The sequence below is a fragment of the Rutilus rutilus genome, assembly GCF_951802725.1.
Source record: "Rutilus rutilus genome assembly, chromosome: 16".
In the NCBI taxonomy this organism is placed as follows: Eukaryota; Metazoa; Chordata; class Actinopteri; order Cypriniformes; family Leuciscidae; genus Rutilus; species Rutilus rutilus.
Window position 1 is genome coordinate 5,970,132 of NC_140224.1, and position 14,694 is coordinate 5,984,825.

General features: G+C 37.1%; 1 protein-coding gene across 2 annotated transcripts in view; it reads right to left on the reverse strand.

The window, feature by feature from the left end:
• Window positions 1-5,201: 5,201 nt before the first annotated feature.
• LOC311305754 (poly [ADP-ribose] polymerase tankyrase-2-like) overlaps window positions 5,202-14,694 on the reverse strand; it is a 28,894-nt gene continuing 19,401 nt past the window's right edge. The window contains exons 18-27 of one of the 2 annotated variants that reach the window (XM_084433583.1): window positions 12,969-13,157; window positions 11,806-12,049; window positions 11,640-11,722; window positions 10,542-10,662; window positions 9,564-9,661; window positions 8,715-8,789; window positions 7,805-7,910; window positions 7,257-7,443; window positions 6,904-7,060; window positions 5,202-6,084 (exon numbers count right to left, since the gene is read on the reverse strand). In XM_084433583.1, coding sequence (XP_084289709.1) covers window positions 6,025-6,084; window positions 6,904-7,060; window positions 7,257-7,443; window positions 7,805-7,910; window positions 8,715-8,789; window positions 9,564-9,661; window positions 10,542-10,662; window positions 11,640-11,722; window positions 11,806-12,049; window positions 12,969-13,157 — 1,320 coding nt within the window. In that variant the 3' untranslated portion in view covers window positions 5,202-6,024. The remainder of the gene's footprint in view (window positions 6,085-6,903; window positions 7,061-7,256; window positions 7,444-7,804; window positions 7,911-8,714; window positions 8,790-9,563; window positions 9,662-10,541; window positions 10,663-11,639; window positions 11,723-11,805; window positions 12,050-12,968; window positions 13,158-14,694) is intronic. The other variant, XM_084433584.1, reaches the window with a different exon arrangement.

A 14,694-nucleotide genomic window follows, 5' to 3' on the forward strand; every position in this document is an offset into this window, starting at 1 on the left:
AAAGTCGATGTATTTTGATTTAAGAATGCTTAGATATTTGTACAAGAAAACAAGACAAAAATACTGAGTAAGTAAATAATTTTTTGAAGAGTTCTTCTCATATTGACTTCAGTTGCTCACCTCCAAATGCCCACTATTGGACAGCATATACGAACTCCAATAAACCACCAAACCTCGACCCCTTGATTCTGATGTTGTGAAGCACAACAAACATGAATCGAACTGTAAGCATATCTAGAGTACTGTATGTTTCAGGCCTATTCAGATCACCAAAACAAGCTCGTCTAACCAAGTGTTTGGTAAGGACCACACAGTCCAGATGGGAGTAAATATTGGGATAAGGAAAAAATATGTTGATTGCAAGAAACAAATTAACTTGTGAATGAAGCTTGCAGTCTTTTGATCATCGAACAAAAGAAAACGCAGGACTGAGAGAAGAAGATAAGTACAGAGACAGAGAGAGACGTGACTTCAATAGCCTTCTTTGTATTCATATTGCTATCTGAAGGGGTGAGGACACTAGAGGATTTCATTTGTCTGTGTAACCACCACTCTAATAGCTATACATCAAACGCGCGGGCTGACTGTCTAACTAGCATATGCATATATGCACACTGATTATTCCTATAAAGAAATAAACCATGCTTGTAAGATTATATATTTATTTCAGTGAACCGAATAAGTTTCCATTAGCAGTAGAGACGAATCCATCCATCAACAGTCTGAATCTGGTGTGCTGTCAGAAGCATTCGACTGGAATGACAAAGACAAAGGAACACACACACACCCACACACACACACACACTTGGAGGTCACATATGAAATGCCAGCGTCCTGCTTCATGGTTTGTCTCCACTCTCTATGGTACATGATGGGAAGGGACAGCAAAAGAATTTCTTTGAAGGATCCTCAATGCCATGTCTTTTTCTTCAGGGCAAATCAATAGACACTTTCCAACATATGTTGCCTAGAAAAGAAAAATGCATTTTGGTTTCATGAAGCCAGATCAGTCATCTATCTTGGTTAGCTAGCTGTGGAAAACAAAGGTTTTATCTGACACTATGAGAGAAAATGGATAGGCCTACACACACACACACACGCACACACACACACACACACACACACACACACACACACACACACACACGCACGCACACGCACACACATACGCAATTGAAACGGGAAACCATTAAGATTTGTAAAGGTTTCTGAAAGACATATTTTTTACACATCAAGGCTGCATTTATTCGATCACAAATACAATACACAGACATATTGTTAACACTGTTTTATTTTTTAATGTATTGTAAAATGCAATTTATTCCTGCGATGGCAAAGCTGAAAGTTCAGCATCATTACTCCAGTCTTTTTTGCTTCTCAATTATTATAAATGATTACATGAGCTCAATTATTAATAATGGTTATTATTATTATTATGTTATTATATAAACAGTTTTTTGCCGCTTAATATTTTTGTGGAAACTGAGATGCATTTTTCCAAGATTCTCTGACGAATAGAAAATTCAAAAGAACAGAATTGATTTGAAATAGAAATCTTTTGTTACATTATAAATGTTTTTACTGCCACTGATCAATTTAATGCATCTTTGCTGAATAACATTTTTTACCCCAAACTCTTGAATGGTAGAGTATCACGGTTTCCACAAAAAAGAAAAGAAAAAAAGTTTTCAACATTGATAATAATAAGAAATGTTTCTTGAGCAGCAAATCAGCATGTTAGAATGATTTCTGAAGGATCATGTGACACTGAAGACTGGAGTGACGATGCTGAAAATTCAGCTTTGCATCACAGGAATACATTTTTAAGTATACATATTAAATTGTAATAATATTTTACAATGTTACTCTTTTTAGTGCATTTTTGTTCAAATAAATGCAGCCTTCGCAGGCATTAGAGACTTCTTATGTCAGTTTTCTAGACGCAATAAAGAATGTGTTTTGAGCGGCAGAAGCAGCACTGGCACATTTCAGGCTTATTGACTGTCCAGACAGTTAGATGGACAGCTTGGCAGCCCTGCTATTCTGTTATATGTCCTTGACTTTGAGTGAATATGAGCATTGTGATAGTCAGACAGCTTCAGAAAACTTTTGGACTGAATACTGTCAACAGCCTGACACATGCAACTGCACACAATCTGCACACATTCAGTTATTAAATTCCAAAATATTATGAGACAAACAAAAAGGCCAATGCAATACCATAAATATGTCATATCTTTTTTTTTTTTTTTTTTGAGAACTTTAAGATAATTATATCACATAATAACAACAACAATAATAAAAAGTAATTATGTTATATCATTATCTAAAAGTTCTCAGTTAAAAAAGAAAAAAGATATGACATTTATGGAATGTGCCATTTGACAGTCTTATTCTTTCAAAAGCATTTTACTTTCACGAAAACGTCTGCAGCACAAAAGTAAATCATTTGTGTATGAACCTGTCCTGAAATGCATATTATGTAATGTCACTAAAACAGGCATCTATCTTTCTTTCATGATGAATTCAGTTTTTTTTTTTTTTTGTTAAGCAGCTAGCTTGCTAATAGATGCAGATATTCACATGGATTAGCAACGTGTTTTCCTGAGCTCATGTAGTCATTGCATTTGCAATGTGCAATACTTAAAGTCTGAAGCAAGGGACTTTAAACAGAACACGACAACAGTCTAAAGGCCACAAGGAACGGAAGTTGCGATAGTCTTTTCTGGCTTCTCGAACAAGAAAAAATTTAGGGCGGGACTTGATTTTGAGCCTCGTGCTGAGATGTCATTTGAGTGACAGGTTGCCCCGCCCTCGTTTCAGTAAACACAAAATAAGAGAAGAGATGTTGCTGCAAGAGGAAAGGTTATTATATAACTTTATAACTTTTATATTTTTGAAAATGTGAACAGATAATCATTTATAAAAACAAAACAAGCATTGTCCATATTTATGACAATATATCATGGGAGAAATCCTAACAAAGACTACCCTGGTAATCCAGAGTTCTCGTGAGAGCACAAGTTGAATTTGCTCTGCGAGTTACTCTGGTGTCGAGTAATGATGGGTCATTTATGTAGAAGAAATGTGAAATTATTTTTGAATTTGGAGCTTTCTAGACTGAGAAAAGCCAGAAAATGTATTTTTGGCTTATGTGGATGAAAGACTACAACTCCCAGAATGCACTTGCTTCACTTGCCCTAGGAGGGCACTCCCAAGCCACGCCTATCGGTAAGAGAGTGCAGTTTAAAACAACAAGGCTAGTGAGTCTCCGTGACGAGTCTGCCCGGGATTTCGAGATCGCCCAAAATGTCCGGGATTCGGCTTTTGCGTTCTACAGTCACCATTCATTATGTTTACTGTGGCGAGCAGGACGAGACTGAGGGCCGTGGGAGATGATGAGAGGCCGGTGGCGTGATTACTGAGACACACCGGTCTCGTATCTCTCACGGAGGAGTGGAAATTTTCTTAGAAATGTTAAAACGCACATCAACCGATCACTTGTTTAGCGTTCATGTAAACACTACATTCAGATTCACCAATCTGAATGAATTCAGTTAGATTGAAACAAAAGGTGTGCATGTAAACAATGAATGGCGAATGCAGAAAGCAAAAGCCGAATCCCGGACATTTTGGACGATCTCGACGGCCGGACATGTCTCGGAAAAAGAGGATGGTAACCCCTACTACTCAGCTTTCTCCACAGAACAAGAGCCTGCTAGCTTAGCTTCCAAAAAAAGTTGGACACTATGTGTACATTCTGTGAGTGAGATCCCACCCTCTATGGGCGGGTTGAAAAACAATGACGATTTTTGCGTCATCTGAGGATTTTTTCCAGACAAAAAATACATAAATCTCTCGTCTCAGGGGGATATGAGGGTGGAAAGCATGGTAATTCGAAAATACTACAGGTTTTCTACTAATACGCTTAATGCTAAATCCTGAAGTATCCCTTTAAATATGCCCATCTTTCTGAGCTGCACCAATCACATCGGGTTATCTGATATAGGCGGGCCAGAGGCGAGATGACTACAGCACTGCGACGTCGAACGGTCGAAGTCATTAGTAAATATTGCAAGATGGCCATGGATGAACTGAACACCATTTGTTTGAAACGGCTTTGGCCACTACAATGAAAGATTTAGACATTTTCTCTAAAAGAGGAACAGAAGACGGCGCTCGAAACGTTCCTTTGCAAGAAGGGCGTTTTTGCTGTTTTGCCGGATATTGTAAGGGGTAAAGCCGCCTTTCCACTGCACACGACAAACGACAGCCGTCGGACCGGAAGTCATTCATTTCCAATGGAGAGTCGTACGGGAGCTGCGGGGAGTTCCGATCATATGCGTATGCGGAAATTTCGGATCCGAGCTTCGGATGCGTTGAAATATCTGAACTTCTGACACCAGGGGGCGAAATGCGACAATTGAATGCGAATATCGCATTTCGTCCCCTGGTGTCAATCGCACGGAACTTTGAAATTGGTCGTGAAGCAAACCGTTACCCTCGGCTATTCACAATGGTAAAATGAATGATTTTCTTCAAAATATCTTCTTTTGTGTTCAGCAGAAGAAAGAAAGTCATACAGGTTTGGAAGAACATGAGGGTGAGTAAATGAGGACAGCATTTTCATTTTTTGGTGAACTATCCCAGTCTATAATCTACCTGTGAGCTCCGCTGGTAGCTAAGCCATAACTTGTTGTGATTGGTCGTAGTGTTATCCAATTGCGTGCAGTGAGATTGTCAAATGCACGCTTGGTGCCGCCCTTCGAGCTTGCCGATTTTCATTAGTCGACGCCAGACCATTAATCTTTCAGATTTAGGTCTGGATTTCCAGGCTAAACAAAGACTACCATGGTAGCTAAAAAATCATTTATGTTATCATAATTTCTGTGCAGTTTTTCATTCATTTTTACATTAAAGATTGGAGCTTGCATTTAACCCAAGCTTTGCACTAAAAGGCAAACTCATGCTATTCTTTGAAGTATCTTTTTAAATATAATTTACCATGTAAATGCCTTGGTACATTAATATATTACCCGTGACACAATCACAGTACTCACTTAAGGTTTAAAGTTTTGGCTTTTCAGTTTCACCCAAAGCACAACAGTGCCTCCTGTTGGCCATTTGTTAGTTTCACAAACGACTGCTGCACTGAGATGGAGGATTCACTTTGTGGGATAATAACGACAGAAACAATACCAGAGGTTGATAAAAAGCGTCTCTTTATTTGATCGTACTGTTGTTGACGCCGTTGTTTGTAGGACATAGTAACACATCATTAACATGACATTACATAAGGAAAAACTGACATGTTCATGCACAACAGGGTACAAATACTTATGAACTACAAAAAAAAAAAAAAAAAAAAAAATCATATCAAATTCCAGAAACAATTCGTTCAAGCACCCAATATGTTGCAGACTGAGAATGAAGCAAATATTAAGTAGTCTTGTTAAAAAGTTCAGCAATTAAACACTTGAATCAATATGGGACATCCTGTGGGATGACGGTGTCCTTTTGAAAGTTAAATTCATACTTTTTTTGGGAGGGCAACAATGCTGTCAAGAAGACATTTCTAGATCATTTTATATGTGGATTAAGTCACATCCTGTTCTGCCAAATAATCTTTATCTTGAATACTTGATGCTTTTCAATTGGTCTGATGCTTCAGAAAAATCCCTGTACTCACATTGTGTAAAACTGCAGGATAGTGGCAAACATTTACATCTCAGGCATAGATCTCTTATGATACAAACATCGATAAATTAATTAGTACAAAATATATACATTTGTCTTTGTAAAATAAATAAGTAAACTTTGTGATGGATGAGGAAAGGAAATGCAACTTTTGTAACCAGTGTTAGTGACTGAACTGGTGAGGCCAGTTTGTCGGACATTTCATTAAGTTGCTGTAAATGAGATAAAAGCAGACAGCTGTAGCAAGAGAATAACGTTATACATTCTATAAAAATTGCATGCAGTAAACAAGCAGTTTCTCTCGTCTGAGACGGAAAGACCCGTGTGTTAATCTGTAGAACTGTCCGGTTTGATGATCTGGTATGTGATCAAATATTCCGGATAAGCCTTGGGATGCAAAATGGCAAATGTAGTATTAGTTTCACATAATACAATCTGTCAATATACTATGTATATATATATATATATAGCAATTATATTTCACAGCAATTAATTGATTGATTTAGAAAGCATTAAATTGATCCAAATTGACAGTAAATAGATTTAGTGTTACAAAAAAAAAAATCTATTTCAAATAAATGCTCTACTTTTGCACTTCCTATTCACCAATATTAATTTATTCACCTATTCATCATTGTTTTCACAAAAATATTAAGCAGCAAAAACTGTTTTCGACATTGATAATAACTAGAAATATTTCTTGAGCAGCAAATCCCGCATATTAGAATCATTTCTGAAGGATCATGTGACACTGAAGACTGGAGTAATGATGCTGAAAATTCAGCTTTGCATCACAGGAATAAATTACATTTTAAAATATATTCAAATAGAAAATAGGTATTTTAAATTGAGAAACATATTTCACAATATCACTCTTTTTACTGTATTTCTGATCAAATAAATACAGCCCTGATGAGCAGACCCAAACTTTTGAACGGAAGTGTACACGTCGCCAAATGACATAAATATGGGAAGCTTTTGTTTATTTTTGTAGAAATATTTGCAATATTATTTAGAATAATAGAGTTTTACATTTTATGAGGAAATTGTGAATGATTCTTGCTTTATTCTAATATGAAACACTCACTTTCGCTATCTGAGTAAAATGCAACAAATAAAAAATCTGGCCTATACTTTTTGTCTCAGAATTAAAATGGGTTGAGAATGCCATTTCACGTTGACTATAGATCGATAATTCTGTATTACCTGCTCTCCTCTGTAGATGACGTACTCAGCCAGAGCAAGACCGTTGACACTGGGCCGGCCAGTGACTGAGTGGTGTCCTGGTGGCGAGTGGGCCATCTTCATAGCGCTGAACTGCAGGAAGGACTTTCCCAAAGTCACACGGCAGAACAGAAGATGCCTGGGATGGGTAGACAGATCCAAAATTAAGAGCATGAGCACTTTAGAAAGGAAATAGGAAATCAATTTCACCTCAAGGTTTTGGAAAAGAACACGTTGCTGAAAAAACACTTAGATCGGCACATTGTGCTGGGAAACATGAAGCCACTTAAATGAGAGCCCTGGCCTCCATTCCCTGTAACGGGATCTCATCTCACCTCTGACACGCGTAACATGACCTGTCCTTGTGAAGAGGGCAACCTGTTCCTCCTCCTATTCCGTAAACATACTGGTTGCTTTTGGAAGAGTTTTCCGCAAAATAGATCCCGGCCCCGAACATTCCCCCAATGTACGCGTGCCTCTCATCGAAGCCCTTGTGAATGATGGCGTTTACGAACGGTGAACCTGGGAAAGCAGAAACGTCTCTTTAAGGTTTGATTGATCAGAATTGGGCTGCAACTAACGATTATTTTGATAATCGATTAATCAGTCGATTATTTCTTCGGTTAATCGATTAAACAAATGGGATCAAATCCCAAAATAATCATTTGAATAAAAAATATATATTATTTGATTAAATTATTGGTCACAATTCGTACTATTAACTGACTAATAACTATGACTTTTGCCTCAAAAAAGTCTTTGATTATTTCTTTATTTTTGATTCTTTTAATGATCAATTAGTTGTTACAGCCCTACTGAGAATAGCAGTGAATGAATGAGTCATTTACACCAGGCCTTGGATGGATAGACAGATCACACACACCATGGAACAGCATGCGTTCATTGGAATGGTTGTGGTTCTCCTCAGAAACCTCCTTCCTGCGATGAGTGTATCTCTCCCACAGCTTCTTGTTGCACACCTTCTGGATCTGGGAGCAAAAAGAAAAGATTTTAGTGGCACTTTTTGATTTGATAACATTAGTTAACGCATTAGGCATGAACTACTGAACTAAACGACACGAACAAGCAACAATAAACCATTTTCTACACATATATGAATCTAGGTTAATGTTAATTTATAAATATATTATTGTTCATTTTAAAATAATGTCTGTTGATAATATTAATTGATAATTTATATAACTTGAAATGTTAAAAATGTAGAAATTGACATTAACCTGGATTAATAAATGTTGTAAAAAGTATTGTTTCTTGTTAGTTCACGATGCCTTGTGCATTAACAAATGTTAACAAAATATTATAACGTGTTTTCTTTATTATACCAAGAGTTTCTTGGCCAGGGGCATTGTAACGCCACATTTTTTGGTTTGGTATGGAAAAAGAGTCTTTTTGAAGAGCACGATACACACATAAGTTTTACTTCACATGAATAAAAGAACAAGGAAATATTTTGGAACGGCACTACTAAAAAAAATTACATTTAAACAAGACTAACATTTTTTTTACCTTTATTTGCATTTATCCAAAGGGACTAAGATTGCATTCAAGGTATATACAATTTTATTAATTTACATGACTTTTTCCAGCTCAGGAAAATCAATTCTCTAACATTTCTGGGCTTTCCATGACTGTTTGAAACCCTGGAAGTAATGCAATGTGAAAAGACAGATGCAGAGGCAGGGAAGCGGTGTGGAAACGAAGCAGCCACAGTTTAAGAACAGCCTAATATAACAAAAGAAGAGAAAAACTATGAAGACATCCAAATCTCTTACCTTCACAATGTTGTATCTGTTGAAAATCCCACCCGCATGGCCGCCATCCCTGTGTTCCCTTATTGTGCTTTGCATCTGTTCAGAGACACAAGAGAACCAAAGTAAACAAAGTACATCCTCTGTGTTTTAATAATTATTCTACACATTCTGTCCAAGGATACTTATTTGTATATGGCTTCTAGGGGTGTAACAATATATCTTGTCACAATATATCGCAATACAAAAATGCAACAATATGTATTGTGGATAGTTCACCCAAAATAAAAATTACCCTGTGAGAAAAAATTGAGGTTTTCAGAGTCAAAGTATATTCATATGTTGAATATAATGTATAATAATGGGGGAATATTAGTGGGTCCTGATAATGCTTATGTTATAAGTTACCAGTAAAAAGTGGCCTACATTATTTAAAATATATCTAGCCAGTGACAGAGCATAGCAAGCATATTCGTCTAAAATAATTCTGTATTCAGGTTCAGAATCATGAATATATTTATTCTGGTGTCACCATTGTCCAAGCCTATTCATTTACACCCACAATGTTATATCAAATTTAGCATTTAATCAACAGTACATTTTTTCTTAACCTTTTATTATATGTCTTGGAGTATCGCAATAATATCGTATCGTGAGTTCAGTATCGTGATATGTATCGAATCGTGAAATTAGGGTATCGTTACACCCCTAATGGCTTCATAAGCCACTTGAACGTGTACATGCCCTATTACTGGATTCTCCTAGTACACTTATGGATAACAAGATTGCGATTATGTTAAACAAATATTTCTAAGGGTCTGAGGCAGATGCTGATCAAAGTGAGAAATGATAAACATATGAACAAAACTTTACCTCCTCCTCAACGGACTGAAACTCCTTGTCGTCTGGAGACAGATCTATCAGTATTGTTCCACTGTTGGTCGTGTTCAGGGTAGAGTAAGGGTTTAAACCTGGGATGGGGATATAAATATTTAAGTGCAAATTAATCTGCAAAGCAAAAGCTTCAGCTACGATCTTAAAGGGTCATATGAGTAATCAAAGCAAAAAGGGGGGAAAATAATTACAATTATTTACTGTACAGTTAGTTTGTATTAGAGCTTTCAATAATTTTTTTATATATTAGGGATGCACGATATATTGGTCACCATACTGGTATCGGCCGATATATGTTCATTCTTAATGTTATCCTTATCGGCCCAAGTGATTAACTGTGTAAGTACATAATGTGCATGTAGGCTACGTTATGTAGGCTACATAAAATTATAATGAGAACATCATTATAATTGTGTGCTTGGGACATTTTAACGGTGAGACTTTTGTTTTTGTAATCAGGCTCTCAAAAAATATATAAAAACGATTTATCGGGCAATACATCGGTTATCGGCTTTCAAATATAAAGAATCATTGGTTATCGGTATCGGGCAAACATTTCATATTGGGGCATCCCTAAAATATATGCTAATCAATTCATTAAATTAATTGCAATCAATCACATATATTAATATTTGCTAAAACATAAATGCGTGTGAGAGTGAGAGTAAAAATCTTTAAAAAAACATCAACATCGTTTAACTGTAATGCTGATAGAGGGGATGTAAAATGAAATACTTTTTGACAGTATAACTTTGTTTAACATTAAAAGTTGACTTCAGGATAAGTAAATAAACGTATGCATAAAATGACCTCACTAAAAAAGCAACTTGTCCTGAGAAAAATATCCAACGTCAAGCAGAGTTCTTAGTGGAAACAGATCAAAGTGATCTTTAAAGCCTCTCTCTAATTAAGCATTCTCTCAAATTAACTGTTCTAGATGAAAGAAGAGGCTCTTACTCTGAGGTCCACTCATAAGTCTCTCCACTCCTTTGATGATCTTGTGTCTGTGACCGTAAGCGGTGATCCCGATCTCCTTCAGCTCTTTGTGTCCCATTTCCACCAGGACGTCCAGAGTTATCTAAACGGCACAAACCAGGCATGTGACTAATGTATTAATCCATTGATCAGCAAGACCTCAACATTGTGTTCCTCTATGAATCTCAATATTTCAGTCAGTTCTGAAGCTAAAACATATTTTGGGAGAAATTAAATAAAGATGAACAGATTACAAATATTTAAGTCTAAGCTTTTGCTACAGGTTGTACAGTAATAAATCGGTTCATCCTACAACGTTCTCTCTCAAATGCCACTTTTGAAAGTCTGATTAATTTTTTTTCATTCTAGTGAATTGATTCATCAAACGGTTCTCTCTCACATATGTAGCATTGAAAAATCAGTTAAATTCTAGTGAATCAGTTCATTCTAAATGGTTCTCAATCACATATGTGGCATTTCGAAAGTACCATTCATTTTAGTGACTCAGTTCATCCTACATGGTTCTCTCTCACATATGTAGCATTGAAAAGCCAGTTTCATTCTAGTGAATCAGTTCATCCTAAAATTGTATCTGTCCCAATTGTTGCACGGTAAAGGCAAGTTAAATCTAGTGAACTGGTTCATCCTAAATGGTTCTTTCTCGCTTATGTTGCATTGGAAAGTCTGATTCATTCTAGAGAACCAGTTCATCTCTAACAGTTCTCTCTCACATATGTAGCATTGGAAAGTCTCATTCGTTCTAATCAATGGTTTCTTTCGGACAAAAGATTCACAAAAATAATTGAGATACAGATAAATGAGGGTGTTATTATTGTATTTAGCTAAATTTACCTGTACAGGTTTGATATTGTGATCTTGTTCATTCATTCAAAACCCCTTCAGTGTTTTGCTTTTAGCTTAACAAGCTAAAGTTTCAAAGTAGCTCTGCCAGTGTTGTAGTCTTGCTCCGACTCTAAAACTCAAGGTCTCGGTCTTGTTGTGAACTCTGTCTTGACTCAGACTAAAAGTTGGACTCGCTATTGATAACACTATAATAAACATTGAAACATTAGCAATTACCTGCTCTCTGTCAAAGATCTCCAGCAAATGTTCCAGGCCCAGGTTGTGAAGGAACTGGCTGATACTCAACTCCATAGCTAGACCTGAAAAACCAACAGGTTATTTACAGAAAGCTTTCAGTAGTCACCAAATAATTGCTACAAGCATGAATCTTAAATTAACCCACCCCCCTCTTTCGTCTGTATGCCTACGGCCCCTTCGGCTCCAGAAGACGACAGAAGTGTGGTCATCTCGGGGAAGGTCCCGGACTGGCCGTCCATACCGGAGTTTGAAGAGAGAGTGGGACTCGAGCTGAGAGTGGATGGCACGACTCCCACAGACGTCGAGACGCTGATAACCTGGGGCTTATAGCACGCCGGCAGCGCTGAAGGAGGCATGGCTGCCGTGAGGAGGGCTCGCACATCGTCCGTCTAGAGAGAGAGATGCGCAACATCAGAAAGTCCCAAACAATTAAGTAACGACCGATTTCTTGAGACAGACAAGACTGCAGGTCTCCCAAACTGACTCGCATTTAGTCACAAACTTATGTGAGTGTCAGTCAGATCTCAAGCATGTAGACCGTGAGTTCAGCAACAAAAATGCAAATAAGGAAGCATTTGTATACAAGACCAGTGAAAATGCTAATTTCATTAAAGCAAGCTGTTGGCATGCATCCTTGGTTAAAGGGATAGTTGACACAAAAATGAAGATTTTGTCATCATTTACTCACCCCAGTGTTATTTTAGTATCATTGATATACTATTATAGTTTTGTTAATATTTTGAACTAGATTTTATATTTTCTTTTTCACCTTATATTTTATGTTGGGAATTTTTTTTAATAAAGTAAGTATATTTATGAGAAAATATTGATTCATGGCTAATTGTTAGTTGCAGCCTTAGTTTAAAGAATGTTCAAGCTGCTCCTTTCAAAACTTAAATGTCATGAGGATGCATTCATGATGACAGAATTTTCATTTCTGGTTGATCTATCCCTTTAAATATCTTCCTCCAGGCATCAGACAGGCATATTTTCCCACTCCAGACGTTACTGCATGTGCAAATGTGGAGTATTTTCAGGCAATGTTGAATGGAATGATCAGTAAGCCTCCTCAAGCACTGAATACACAAAAAGAAAAGTACCAACCCTATAAAACAGACATATTTATGAGATAAAAAACAAAGAGATAATTCTCCCTGGCATGATTAAAAGAAGTTTGGCTTGAGAAGGCTTAACTGTATCAGACGTGCAGAAAATGAACAGAACGGTAGATAAGCGGTTGGAGACGAGGAGAAAGATCTTCTTTCCCCGATGTGGCTTGTCCAATAAGCACACAGAAAGAGTGAATACCGTCACGAGGTCCAGCGGCGACTGGCCTTCCTGGTTGCGGAGCGTGGGGTCGGCCCCGTGAGCTAGAAGCAGTGCACACAACTGGGTCCTGCCTTTCTGCGCCGCCTCGTGCAAAGGGGTGAACGCCCACTTATCTGTGGCACTGACGCATGCGTTGTACTTGATGAGCAAAGCGGCCACATCCACATGCTGCAATGAAACACATGGAGCGGTCGTGCTCTCGGGTTGGTGTCTCTTTCACTTCTTGACGAAAGTTGCTGCATGAATATGTCTATGCATGGCTGCCAAACGGCACCGCACCTTTTTCCCTTCCCCAACAGGTTATTATTAAGGTGAACACAACACCTGCACAACTTTAAACTGTCATTCCAAACATGTATGACTGACCATTTTTGGTGCCAAATTTGAAAATGCGATTGAAAGGAGATTTGAGAGCTGGGCACAACCTAAAACTTTTTGACTTTCTCTCTTTGTGTAAATCAACTACGGGTTCAGAGTATTTATTATTCCCCACATTAATTTCACATGTCTAGTACAATTATGTGGTTTTGCTTCATTAATAGTGTATACTTTTTTCTTTATTTACCCCGAAAGAATGGAAGTGAAATGTGACAACATGTCCCATAGGTGGGGTACATTATAACATGACCATATGTTATCAGATCTATTAAAAAAATATACAAGACAAACTAAAATATTTTGTCAATAAAATACAATTTCTAACTTTTTCATGTCAAATAATGGCATTTTTTAATAATTAAAAATAAACTAATTTTTGAGTTTGACAACGAACACACCGCAAAACACAGCTATACAGCATAGTTCAAAAACATAATAATAATTCATAATTTCTGAACATTTACTCTCAGTCTTTATTCACCTCTTTCTCATGGTTTCTCAACTTAATTCATAAATGTTGTTAATGTGAGTTATATCACTAACATCACAGAATAGCATAGTTCTAATAGAGGCACTTTGTAACGCAGTGTTACAACGTGCCTCACCTACGCAACTGGGATTTAAACCCGGTTTGTGTCTTCTGCTGGTTAGAGCCGCATTAATCTAATCTAATAGCTAAATAACAAATTGGAGCTTAAAATAATAGCAGACTTGCCTGATGGTATATAAACACTAAAAACTAAGATGAAAAATTAAAGGGGTGGTTGATTATGATTTCACTTTTTTAACTTTAGTTAGTGTGTAATGTTGCTGTTTGAGTATAAACAACATCTGCAAAGTTACAATGCTCAAAGTTCAAAGCAAAGGAAGATATTTTCTTTTAAAGAAATGGCTTTTTAAGGACTACAACAAACGGCTGGTAGGGACTACAGGACATTCCTCCCGGGTTAGTGACATCACCAACCCTAGAATTTACATAAACCCCGCCCCCGGGAACACGATTTATAGATTATCAAGACAGAATATGCTAATCAATGACTAGAAAATAACTACACATAAGCTACATACATTCATCAACTAACCATTCAGAAACTTCCTGTTGCATCCTACATGTTGTCACTTCTTCTTGAGTCTCTCTATCATTGTCTGAATCCGGTTTGAACATAGGGCTAACATTTTTTGAAATTTTCAGTGCATGTCTGTGTGAGGTAAAAGGACACAAGCTGTTGAAGCTCCGCCCTCTGTGCCGGGAGCAGCAGCTCATTTGCATTTAAAGGGACAGACACAAAACGAGGCGTTTTTGCTCACCCTCAAAAAGTGACAATTT